The sequence below is a fragment of the Dama dama genome, chromosome 11, assembly GCF_033118175.1.
Source record: "Dama dama isolate Ldn47 chromosome 11, ASM3311817v1, whole genome shotgun sequence".
In the NCBI taxonomy this organism is placed as follows: domain Eukaryota; kingdom Metazoa; phylum Chordata; class Mammalia; order Artiodactyla; family Cervidae; genus Dama; species Dama dama.
In genome coordinates this window covers 37,613,305-37,626,316 of record NC_083691.1, presented here as the reverse complement: position 1 = coordinate 37,626,316, position 13,012 = coordinate 37,613,305, and the positions used below count along the sequence as shown (strand labels likewise).

Sequence of the window (13,012 nt, the reverse complement as noted above, 5' to 3'; positions counted from 1 at the left end):
TCCAGTGCAAGGGAACAGTAATTAGCAGGACAAAATTTTTAAATTATCAATTAATGGATTTTACAAAATATAAAATAGACTTTAAAGACTAGACACTGCTGTTTACAAACTTTAAATTAGCATATTATTCTTCATGACCCTAAAAAAGTGAATTTGGGAGCTTATTAGGAAAAACAACAAAGATGTGTTCAGGCATTTGATGATTATAAAGAACTTCTGAAAGCTACTTAACAATAAAATTGATACTGTATTGTACTGTATGAGCATGCATGCTAATCTGCTTTAGTTGGGTCTGACTCTTTGTCACCCTATGGACAGTAGCCCCTCAGGCTCCTCTGTCCATGGGATTCGCTAGGCAAGAGTACTGAAGTGGGTTGCCATGTCCTCCTCCAGGGGATCTTCCCCACCCAGGGATCCAACTTGCATCTCTTATGTCTCCCGCACTGGCAGGCGGGTTCTTTACCACTAGTACCATTTGGGAAGCTGTATTATACTGTACTGTTCTGCTATTTATTTTTTTCTCTGTGCTTTCTCTCCCCTCTCATAATTTGGTACCAAGCCTGATGCTTTTCCCATACCCCCATAACATTTACCCCACTCCTGGAGCAAGTAGAAAATACTCTGTAAGAAAGCTTCAGGGTGATCTGTTACCTTCAGGTCACGGTGGATAATAGGAGTTTTGCACTGATGCAGGCGGGCGACAGCTTCACAGGTGTCACAAAATATCTGGAGTACTTCATTTTCTGTAAAACCTGTTTGCAGGCGCTGGTTCATCAGGTTGACCACTTGGCCTCCTGAAAGGGGTGCAGAGCAGAGGAAAGGTAATAAACATTCAGCCCCTTCACTTATTCAAGAGAATGAATGGCTGTCCACAGAGGAGCAACCTGGATTCGGCTAATTACTGGCTGAGCCAGGATTAAACCCCAGTATCTTGATTCCCAGCCTGCGACCTGTTTTCTACTGCTTCAAAACAGTTTCTTCATTTTATAAAGCAGCTCAGATGTGAGTTGCCCTCATTCTGTCTTCAAGATTAGCAGCAGAACTGACAACATGGTCCTGGCTCTGGTTGCCTGTTTATACTGTCCCTGTTGCGCATCAGATGGGGCCACAGGTTCAACTTGCTGTATCTTTTAGTAAGAATCAGATTGCACAATAGACCCCAGGAGGAGGAAGAAGACAGTTTGATAGCCTGTATTTTAGGAACAGCTTGGTCTCTCTGGCTTTACTGCCGGCTGCCTGGTCTGCAGAAATGCTACATCAACACTTAATCCCTAGGGCTGAAAGACTGATGACCTCGCTTAGAAAATTACCCAGCTCCCTGGATTCTCCTACTGCCTCATCTGTGAACATTTAACTGTCCAAAAAGGAATGGGCAGGAGGAAACAGTGTGGTACTATTTTATAAAGTCAGGGTAACAGCTGTTATAGTAAAAGCTGAAATTACTGGTTAGCATCATGTTTTTAGGATTAGCAACATATTTAATTTATGGACAGTGTCTTGAAAGGCAAGGAAAATGTTAGTGGAACCAAGGGTGATTACAAAACTGGGCACCAAACAGTGAAACAGTGACCCAAGAATGTAAGTGGCAGCTGCTGAGACCCAAAAAGCTGAACCTCCGAACAACAGCTGTAAGAAATACAGTCAACTCTGAATACATTCATGCTCCAGCCTGGGTTTCCCAAGATAAATACTGCTCAAAATGCTAAGCTTTCAACTACTTAACTACTGTTAACAGCAGCATGATTTGAATGGAGCCTTATTGGCAATCACAACTGGAGCAAGAAGAGGAGGGTCATTTCCATTAGACAAAAAGGATTCTTTCCCTCCCAGTGCAAGGATGGTGGTGTGGGTGGAGAAGAGAACACACGAGTGAGGGAAGCTGAATTGTTTCTTTAGTCCATCTGGAGTCGGGTCTTTATTATGTGCCTTCATCATTTGTTTTAAAGCATCACAAAGAACACATTCATTCTCATCCTCATACATCCACATTCACGTACAAGCACCAAACCTTCCAAAACCTAACAAAAATAGAGTTCTGTATTATCCACCAGTATTTGTGCCACTGATCTCTGCCATTGTAAGAATAACCAAGAAGTCACAGGAGGCTGTGTCTCTCTCAGCCTCTTTGTTTACCAATCTTTAAAACCAGAACAACATACATTAGAGTACAGTTCCCGTTAACTGCAATGACCCCACACCCTTGACAATCAAAGTCCCAGAGAAATTAGAGTGTACGATCTGGCTCATGTACTTACCCCTGCAGAAGTCCATCAGAATGAGAACTTCCCACACATCACCGCTACTCACACTGTTGATACTGGAGTCAATGTAACCCACGATGTTCTTATGCCCCGATAGGTCCCTCTATAAAGAGTTGAGAAATAAATGATTCGTTACAGACACCAACAGAGACAGAGCGAGCCCGGTTTTTCCATTAGCACAGACAACTTAAATACACAGACCAACACTGGCAGTGAGCAGAGGTCAGACTAAGAAACAGGGTCAAGAGCACATTTCCCCTGGCCTCTGAGAGTCATGGCCAGATCTTCAAGAACAACTCTATAACCCAACTAAACCATTACGCTCTCTTGAGTTCAGTCCAGTTGCTCAGTCATGTCTGACTCTTTGAGACCCCATGGACCTCAGCATGTCAGGCCTCCCTGTCCATCACCAACTCCCAGAGTTTACTCAAACTCATGTCCATTGAGTTGGTGATGCCATCCAACTGTCTCATCCTCTGTCATCCCCTTCTCCTGCCTTCAATCTTTCCCAGCATCAGGGTCTTTTCCAATGAGTCAGTTCTTCGCATCACGTGGCCAAAGTACTGGAGTTTCAGCTTCAACATCAGTCCTTCCAATGAACACCCAGGATTGATCTCCTTTAGGATGGACTGGTTGGATCTCCTTGCAGTCCCAGGGACTCTCAAGAGTCTTCTCCAACACCACAGTTCAAAAGCATCAATTCTTCAGTGCTCAGGTTTCTTAATGGTCCAACTTTCATATCCATACATGACTACTGGAAAAACCATAGCCTTGACTAGATGGACCTTTGTTGGCAAAGTAATGCCTCTGCTTTTAATATGTTGTCTAGGTTGGTCATAACTTTCCTTCCAAGGTATAAGCGTCTTTTAATTCATGGCTGCAGTCACCATCTGCAGTGATTTTGGAGCTCAACGTTCTCTTGAACTAGATTCTAAAACCAAATGGTCACAGGCTGACTACTTGCTCAGGGCATCAGTCTTCCCTATAAGCCAGAAGCAAAGACTCTCATCTCTAGAAACACTGTAGAGGGGCTTAGAGGAGAGCCACAGTACGAACTATTTAAATATGTGAATTTTTAATTCAGAAAAATGAAACTGATCATTTTTTTCCTGGTTGTAAGAACAACAAGTGAATTCAACTTGACTTTTAAACTATTCATACTGTTTTTCTCTCTTCAGGAAATATATGAAAAGAATAACTGCTTTTTAAAGTTTTGGAGGGACTACAATGGCAATCATTTTGCTCACAATTAAGCCTTTCAAACCAACCAACCGGGATAGAAGATGGGTTATGTTTCCAGCTCTCTGGTTGGAACAGCATATCTCAGGGCTGCTCGTGGAATTAATGTTTCAATGAGTACATACTGAGCACCTCTCATGTTTCAGGACCCATTCAGACCCTGGAAGGTGCCTCATCCCTTGGTATGGTTACTTCAACATCCATAGAGGCAAACCTTTTTGAAAATGATGTTCAAAGTCCAAGGTCAGTGAGCAAAAACTGAGCAAGCTGGGTAATAGGATTTATGCACAAATACAAAGTAAGGCCCTATTTTTAAACTAGTTTTAATAAATTGTTTTACTTCTGTTTAATAACAATAAACGGGAGGGAGGAAGCGAGAAACATGTGGTTCTGTAAGAGTTACCACAAATTTGGCAATTAGAACCATGAGAATAGTAACCACCACCACACTGACTGGAGACCTCAGCTGTTCCAAGTGATAAAGTCTCTTTTAATCGGAAAGTACATAGCAAAACAAGAGGAGGCCTCACAGTATCAAACTAACACACCTGAACTCTGAGCATACAAATGAAAATTCCTGGCACTTTCCTCTGAGTGAAGGAGTAAGAACGACTACTGTCTCTGAAAGGTAGAGCAAAGGTAGAAACAGGACTGCTTCTACTGGCAATGGGGAAATCACTGGAGATCTAGACAAGAACAGTTTCGGAGAAGGAATAAAATGAAGGAACAATGGAATGGACTTGCAAAGAACGGGAGTTGCGTACATAGAACCAGTGGACTACGGATGACTCTTTCCGAACATTCTGAGCTGAAAAGGAGCAGCACTGAGGGAAAGAAAAGGGTGGGAGAGGACTGGGCACTGGAGAGTGGAAGGAGCCAGGAGAGACAAGCTTTAAGATACAGAACAGGATGGGGATAACTGATGGAACAAGGTCCTTTGAGTAGAAAGGGTCAGGATTAGGAATACTGTTAAAGGGACTGGTCTTTCAAAGACATTTCTTTCCTGGCAAACAGGAAAGAAATAAGGATGGATATGCATATTGGTTTAAGGCTGGGGGGGGGGCGGGGAGGGAATTTGAGGGTGTTCAGATCCATTGTTCTGTTTTGGGGTAGAATGCAAGATTATCTTCCAAGCATTATGGAATGAGAAAGAAGACTGATGAGAGAAATAAAAGGCTTCAAGCAACTGCTCTGGATAATTGACAAGGGAGATGATGAGACAGAAAAGCAGCCGCTGGAACTGAAGTTTCTCCAAACAGAAAGTGATTTCAGGGCTCATGTTTTAGAGGACTGTACTTCTCGCTGCTTTTCAGCCTCATCAACTCTTCTAGAACTTGTTTCCATTTACACAGTGCTAGAAGTAGGAACATGTAGAGAGGATTTCTTTGAAACTAAAATGGAGCAGAAGATCATGTCCTCCAGATGTCCACAGAAAGGAAAGAAAGACTCATGTTTCTGTATTTAACTGTTTGGGAAAATAAAAATCAGAAAAGTTGCCTCTGAGTTTCTCTCACCCCAAGAGGAATAATTAAGAATCTGGAAGGAAAATAAAAAGCAACTGGTAGAGCCAACAGGAGGTCAAAAGCTATTAGAGGACCCACACTGGATAATTAATATCTGTAGATGGCATCTCAGAACAGTATGCCATGACACTGGATGATTGGTCCAAGGCCAAATTCCCATTCACCATGTCTTCTGCAAAGATCTAGATACACGTTCAAGTAGAAAAGACCATCTCTTTGGAAGGAGACAATGGCATTTTACTTTTAATGGCTTGGAGTCCAGAAACATCTTAGATTTTAGAGTAAAATGTCACTGGTTTGTAAGTGATAGAGAAGATCTGTTTGAATGGCTGGGAAATGTAGAAAACGGTCAAGAGAAAATCTTAATGCAAGTTGAGATAGGCTCACATTCAGGGTCAAAGTGACAGAACTTCTCAACAGCAACAGGTGAGAGGATATCCAAGCTTTCCCGGGCTTGAGTTAAAAGACCAGCCCCACACTTACAGGAGAGGTCTGGGCTGGAACCCACAGGGGAGGCGCCTCAGTTACTACCTGTTTACTCAGGAAAAGGCAAGGTATAGAAAGATGTTCTGATGTCCTCGGTTACAACTATTATTTGGAGTATTGAGATAAAAGTCTACTTGCTAAGTCAAAATCTGATTTCAGAGGAGTGGTGAATGTTCAGCTAAACTACAATCAGCTTATATATTACATTAAATCGTGGAAGCAGTGATAAGTCTAATGACACTGTACTGTCATTCTAAACTATTTTTATTTATTTATTTGGCTGCATCGGGTCTTAGTTGTTACACTCCAATCTTTGTTGTGTTGTGTGTCCCATCTTTCACGGCCGCACAAAGACACTCTAGTTGTGGCAAGCAGGCTCAGCAGTTGCAATGCATGGGCTCAGTTGCTCCACGGTGTGTGGGATCTCAGTTCCCCGACCAACAATCAAACCTGTGTCACCTGCATTAGAAGGCAGATTCGTAACCATTGGACCACCAAGGAAATCTCTAAACTTTATTTTTAAATTAACATTAAATCACACTGATAAACATTATTAGAAGACCTATCTTACTGAATAGATATTTAAAGTGTTTGTAGTTAACTTAGTAACTTTCATAGTTAAATGCTTGAAGTGATGAAAAACTTTTTTCATAAACACACACAAAAACCACCATTGGAAAATAAGGCCTTCTACCCAGATCCTACAGATGATCAGAAACTTTATCTATAGTCCTAATTAATGGTCCTTCATTGGAAGGGCTGATGCTGAAGCTGAAACTCCAATACTTTGGCCACGTGATGCGAAGAACTGACTCATCTGAAAAGACCCTGATGCTGGGAAAGATTGAAGGCAGGAGGAGAAGGAAAAGATGGCTGGATGGCATCACCGACTCGATGGACATGAGTCTGAGCAAGCTGCGGGAGTTGGTGATGGACAGGGAAGCCTGAGCTGCTGCAGTCCATGAGGACACAAAGAGTGGGACATGACTGAGTGACTGAACTGAATTAATGGTGCTTGTAGCACAGAACAGCATTCTATCCCAAGCTTCAAATTTTCTGCAGCAGGAAATTCCTACTAAGAATCTTAAAGCCTTACAAGAGAACAGAGGCCTCAATTCCTAAGTACATCTATAAAAACCTTCATGCTTATGTTCAAGAAAACAAAGAAGACAGCATTCTAAGTAGCATATCAATATTGTCACTCACCTCAAAACAGTCAAGTGAGTATGGTATGTAACTAACTTCTTTTTGTATCTTTTGCTCAGACCACTCTTCCTTGGAACATCAGCATGACAAATTCCTGCAAATTCCTGATGCTCACAGTGCTTGCATTTGCATACAATAAGCTTCCAAAGAGGTGTATTTACCCAAATAGTCAATGATTTCCGATTTTATGACACAGCACTATTGCTGCCAACTTCTAGCATCGCACTGTGATTCCACAAACAGTTTGAACCAAAGTAAGCTTCTTTCCCAAAGCTGCTTTGTAAAAGTCTTCTGTCTTACTATTCCTCTCCCACTCCTTTTCTCTATAACTCTAAATTTTCTCTGTACCTATTCTCTATAACTCTAAATTTCCTTTATAACTATAATTCACAAGCAAACAAAAACCATCAAATCCGGTGCAATAGTGAAAAGAAACGCTTTGAGGTCTGGACTGGCACTGGAATTTCTACTGAAGGCCGTTGTATCTGAGGCCCTCGTGGATTTCTACCACATGAGTCCCAGTTATAATCCCGCCTACACTTATATTTACTCTCCCTTTTCCAAGTCTTACTCATTAACTAATCCTGTATTTACAGAATAGATCTTAAAAGTCACTTAGAGTCTGATTCCAGAGCCATGCTGCTTAGACTTTAATGAGCAAGTGAATTACCAGGGGCGGGGCGGGGCGGGGGGGGGGGGGGGGGGGGGCGGGGGGGGGGTGGCTTCTGTTTGGAAACAGATCCTAATCTGGTAGCTTTGGGAGAGAGCCTAGGGTGTTCCTGGTCAGTGGCACTTAAAGTGCCAAAGATCTAGGGCAGTACTCCTCAAAATATGGTCCAAAACATTTTCTGAGTAGAAACAAGTTCATAAGGAGATAAGAAGCTTGCTTCAGGACATAAATCAATCTGCTCACTAAGGTGACTTTCTTTTCCTAGTGAGACTCCACCCATGAGGGAAGCAGTTTACTGATTTATGTTCTAAGCACAAGATCCTAGTGAAGCATACATTGATGCCAACTGATTTTTGACAATGGTGCCAAGACAATTCAGTGAGGAAGAGAACAGTGTTTTCAAAAACTGGTGCTGGGACAACTGAATATCTATATGCAAAAGAATGAAGTTGGATACCTACCTCACACCATAAACCTCACAACTCAAAATGTAACTAAGGAGAACCCTGCAGGGCACCCTCACCCTGCAAATATAAAACCAAGCAGTTAATGATTAGGACAACAAAGTCACAGACTCAGTGTCTGATGCACACTCCTGAGTTGTTTTAGAAATACTATAACTGCCACCAAAGGGAAAAAAAACTAACTGCATGATGAACCAGACTGTGTCCATGACATAAGCTGCTCCATCTCAGAGCAGTACTGAATCTATGTTTAGCACAATTCCAAGAACAGGCCTCAAGAGAATGGGATTAACATTACTGCCCATAACAATCTGAATCATTCTGGGCATTAAAGTAATTGTAGCTTGCTCTGCCTGTCTATATAAGTAGGCAACTAAAACTGTCAGCCAAGAAATGCTGACATCTTCCACTCTGAGAATATGGTTCCCTATGTCAACTTCTTCTATGAAGAAGTTATAGAAGATGGACCTTTGCCCCTAATTCCACAGAAATGGAATGATGTTGGACCGTAGGGAACTGAAAGCAACTGTTTTGCTCCTTTCCTGTTTGCCCATTTCTGTTTCCCTCCAACTTTGAGAGAACCTAATTAACCTGTTGATTCTTTCCCCAGATTAAAAAAGAAGAATTAAGTAGTTAAAGAATAACTAGCTCTCTATCCCCAACAGCCCCCTTAGCAGTCTTGCAGGCAGATCACACGGCAAGATAACATCTGAAGAGTCAGCTGACTGAACACAATGGAGAAAGATGCAGAACCCAACCTCCTGCCTTGATGATTCACTGAGATTCTCCCTTCTTCCCCTACCTTCCATCTCTAGGAACTGTCAAGGCTGACCAGAACCTTCAGAGTTGGTCTCGGGACATATTCCCCCCAGACTGTCCACCTTCTCCTCAGATTGTCAGCTTTTCTGATGAAAGCACCTTGCTTTTCTTTCTTTTTTGAAAATACTTATTTATTTGGCTGTGCCAGGTCTTAGCTGCAGCATGCAGGCTCTTTTAGTTGAGGCATGTGGGATCTAGTTCCCCGACCAGGGATCAAACCTGGGATCCTTGCATTGGGCGTACAGAGTCTTAGCCACTGGACCACCAGAGAAGTCCTTAAAACACCGTTCCTTTCTATTGACACTTGCTTCTCAATTATTTGCCTTTGAGCAGTGAGCAGCCACACCTGAATTTAGTAACAAAAACGGACCACAAATCTAAAAAATTCCTCAAAGAAAATACATGTGCAAATCTTCATGATGTTGGGTTAGTCAGTGATTCTTAGATTTGACACCTAAACCATAAGCAATCAAAGAAAAAATAGATAAACTTTATTTCATCAAAATTAAAAACATTTTTGCTTCAAAGGATACTATCAAGAAAGTAAAAAGACAGTGCAAAGAATGGAAGAAAAACTTGCAAATCTGATAAGGGTCATCTGATAAGGGTCTAGTATCCATTTTATACAGATGACTCTTATAAAACTCAAAAATAAAAAGACAACCTAATGTTAAAATTGGCAAAGAATCAGAATAGATATTTCTCCAAAGAGCGTATGATAAAAACATGGAAAGAACTAAACACCATTAATTACTAGGAAAATGCAAAGCAAAATTATAAGATTATCACTTCATAACAACTAGAATGACTGTAATAGAAAACAGAAACAATAAAAAGCGTCAGCAAGGATATGGAGGTTGGAACCTGCATATATTGCCAGTAGGAACATAAATAGTACTGCTTCTATGAAAAATAGTTTGGCATTTTCTCAAAAAATAAAGTTACCATTTTGCCTTGTAATTTTACCTCTAAGTATATATCCAAGAGAAATGAAACATTATGTTCACAAAAGCTTGTACACAGATGTCCGTAACAGCATTATTCATAATAGTCAAAGAGTGAAAAAAACCCCAACTGTCCATCAGAATAAACAAAATGTGGTATACCCAAACAAAGGATTCCCAGGTGGCTCAGTGGTAAGAACCTGCCTGTCAACACAGGAGATGCAGGAGACATGGGTTCGACCCTTTGACTGGGGAGATCCCCTGGAGAAGGACATGGCAACCCACTCTAGTATCCTTGCCTGAAAAATCCCATGGATAGAGGAGCCTGATGGGTTACAGCCCATGGGATTGCAAAGAGCTGGACACAACTGAGCGACTGATCATGCATGCACGCATACCCATAAAATGGAACATCACACAGTCACGGCAAGGAATAAAGTACTTAAACGCTACAACATGGATAAACCTTGAAAACATTAAGCTAAGTGAGAGTTGTCAGACATAAGATCTTATTGTATGAGCCTTTTTATAAGAAATATGCAGAATAAGGAACAGAAAGCAGATTAATGGTTGCCAAGGACTGGGGGTAGGGGGAATGGAGAGTGACTGCTAGTGGGTGTGGGGTTTCCTTTCAGGGTGATGGGAAAAAAATTCTGGAATTTGATAAATGGTGATAGATGAATGATATTGTAAGGAAAAAAGTCCCTGAGTTATACTTAAATTATATTTATATTTAAAAGGATGAATCATCTCAATTTACAAAGAAAAGTAGTTATGACAAGATAGGAAAAAATAAAATATACACGGGGGTAAAGAAAAAGAAAATAAGATCCTTTGAATAGCACTGATCTAAAGCAGTCAGGCAGGTCATGCATGAATCCCTGCTATAGCCTTTTAACCAGAAGTTTTCCTAGATTAATGTCACTTCCATGGGCCCTCAGCCCATCTGCAGACAGCCATCGCTGTTGATCTTCTTTACATCCAGCTAAAAACTTCCACCTCCTGATTCTAGGTGGTCTTCTTCAGAACAAAAAGAACAAGTCGAATCTATTTTTTCACTTTCCAAACAACTGAAATATTATTATTTAGAAAAAAACTTAGAAGTTTTTTTTCTTCTCTAGGTTAAAAATACCCACTTTCTTTGACATGGTTTTTAGTCACACCACCATTTTGGCTGCTCCCACATTTAAACACTTCATTCTGTCTATATCCTTTCTGTAAGACTGGCCCCAGGGAATGCATGAAATAATGCAGGCCTAGTTTGATTCATGAAGAGCAGACCAGCACTGTCACTCTCTATTAATTCTATTAATGTAGCTAAAAATTATATTCTTTTTGGGGGGCATCCACATCATGCTATACAATCATATCAAGTTAACTGACCACTAAAACTTCTAAGTTTTTTTCTATTCGCGCTGCTTTTAATCTCTACGTTCCCAGAACTGTGCTTGTAAGGTTGATCAGAACAAAGTAAAAACCCAAGTATATGACCTTACCTTGCTATTTCATCTCACTATAATCAGTCCATTGCTCCAATTTTAAGGATAATTTTGATCTTAGTTCTATCATCCAATGCAGTTATTATACTGTCCAACTTTATACTAGGCACACAATTGACAGTTGTGTCTTCTACTTCTTTAGAGTAGAAGTTATTTATTAAATGTAAAATAACAAAGTTAATGGTAAGCTGCAGTGCTTTTTTCTTAGAAAGTTCCCTCTGAACTAATAGCAAATCACTGATCAGAAACCATTACAAACAGTAGCAATTACACTCAGCATCCAGCCTAGACTCTCCATCTTGTTCACAGATCTCTGGTGAATGCCTTTATTCAAATGACACAGTCCACAGTCACTGGATCTATGGCACTCCCATGAGCTCCCTATCCAAAAACCTTCCCAAAGGAGGACATGACGGTGATAGCACATGGCTTGTCCTTACTCAACCTGAAGGCTCTTTGGATCCTTGTTTACTCATCTAAGTGACTATAAAACCACTTAAAATGTAATTTAAAAATGAGTAACATATTAACATTCAAAAACCAAAATATAGCAGACAAGCATTTTCAAATCCAGTCCCCATCTCCTTCAGGGAGCCCTCCTCTTTCTCTCCCTTCTTCCCTTCTGCCATTCCTCTTTCTCTTCCATCCTTCCAGTGTTTTCTCAAGCAAATCCAAACAACATGTATTATATACACATATAGCTCAGAGAGGTGGGGCTGAGCCTCTATTTGACAGAAGTTGGAGTCTAGTATGGGTTAAAAATATTGCACAGGACTTTTGATTAAAAGTAGTAGCGAATTGTTTCAAAAGTTGAATACATGTATTTATCTCTGCTTCCTTCAAAAGCCTTACTAAATGATGTAAAGTATTTATTTTTAGAAGTGAATGAAGTAATTTATTTTTGGCTATGCTGGGTCTTCATCATTGCGAGTGAGAGTGAGCTTTCTCTAGTTGCAGTGTGTGGGCTGTGTGGGCTTCTCAATGCAATGGCTTCTCTAGATGCGGAGCATGAGCTCCAGAGTGCATGGGCTTCTGTGGTTGTGGCTTCCGGGCTCTAGAGTGCATGGGCTTCTGTGGTTGTGGCTTTTGGGCTCTAGAGTGCATGGGCTTCAGTGGTTGTGGCTCGCAGGCTTAGTTGCTCCACAGCATGTGGAATCTTCCCAGACCAGGGACGGAACCTCTGTCCCCTGCATTGGCGAGTGGATTCCTATCCACTGTACCACCAGGGAAGTCCAAGTGCTTCCTTTTTAAAAAAGCATAAACAGAAGACTTCTGCTTCTGGGAAGGTGAAGTAGATGTACTTTTCCCTTTTCTCCTGCTAAGTACACTTAAATATTTTGTACATAAAACTGAATTTTTAAAAATTGACTTAATAACAAAAGTCTGAAATGTTGAGTAGAGGGCAGACTGAATAGGAACTTTGGGACCCAAGGAACAACACAGTGGTGGGCTGCCTGGGTTTTCTTTTTGCCATATGTTTCCCCGACTGAAAACTGAAGAAGCCAGCAAACTGAAAACACCAATGGGTGCAGACCTAAAAAGTCTGCCCTCTCCAGACAGACCCAGAAAACGGGCAACCCAGTAAGACAGAACTCACAGAAACTAACTGCTCTATGCCAGCCAAAAGCCATGGAAAAAACCAGGGGCCCTGACCCAGCCATGCCAGTAAAGACCAAATGGAGAGCCTAGACTTCCAACCTCACTAGTCTGCAGCAAATCCCTCTAAGCTTCCCTTCCGGGTAGGCAGTGTCAAGAGAGGGCTGAGTCAGGACCTTCAGCTCTGAGGTGCTGGGAGAGGAAGTCAAGCAGAGTCAAGACTTCCACAATCACCAAGTGGTAACAAGGCCAACTGCCACCACCATGGCATCAACTGAAGCCCCAGAGGGGATAGTAGTAAGGCA

The 13,012-nt window shown here is 41.4% G+C and overlaps 1 protein-coding gene across 7 annotated transcripts in view; it reads right to left on the bottom strand.

Annotated features, from left to right (window-relative positions):
- Window positions 1-13,012, bottom strand: part of AAK1 (AP2 associated kinase 1) — a 168,096-nt gene that overhangs the window by 74,368 nt on the left and 80,716 nt on the right. For all 7 annotated transcript variants that reach the window (XM_061155134.1, XM_061155135.1, XM_061155136.1 and 4 more), the window contains exons 4-5: window positions 2,256-2,364; window positions 652-794 (exon numbers count right to left, since the gene is read on the bottom strand). In XM_061155134.1, coding sequence (XP_061011117.1) covers window positions 652-794; window positions 2,256-2,364 — 252 coding nt within the window. The remainder of the gene's footprint in view (window positions 1-651; window positions 795-2,255; window positions 2,365-13,012) is intronic.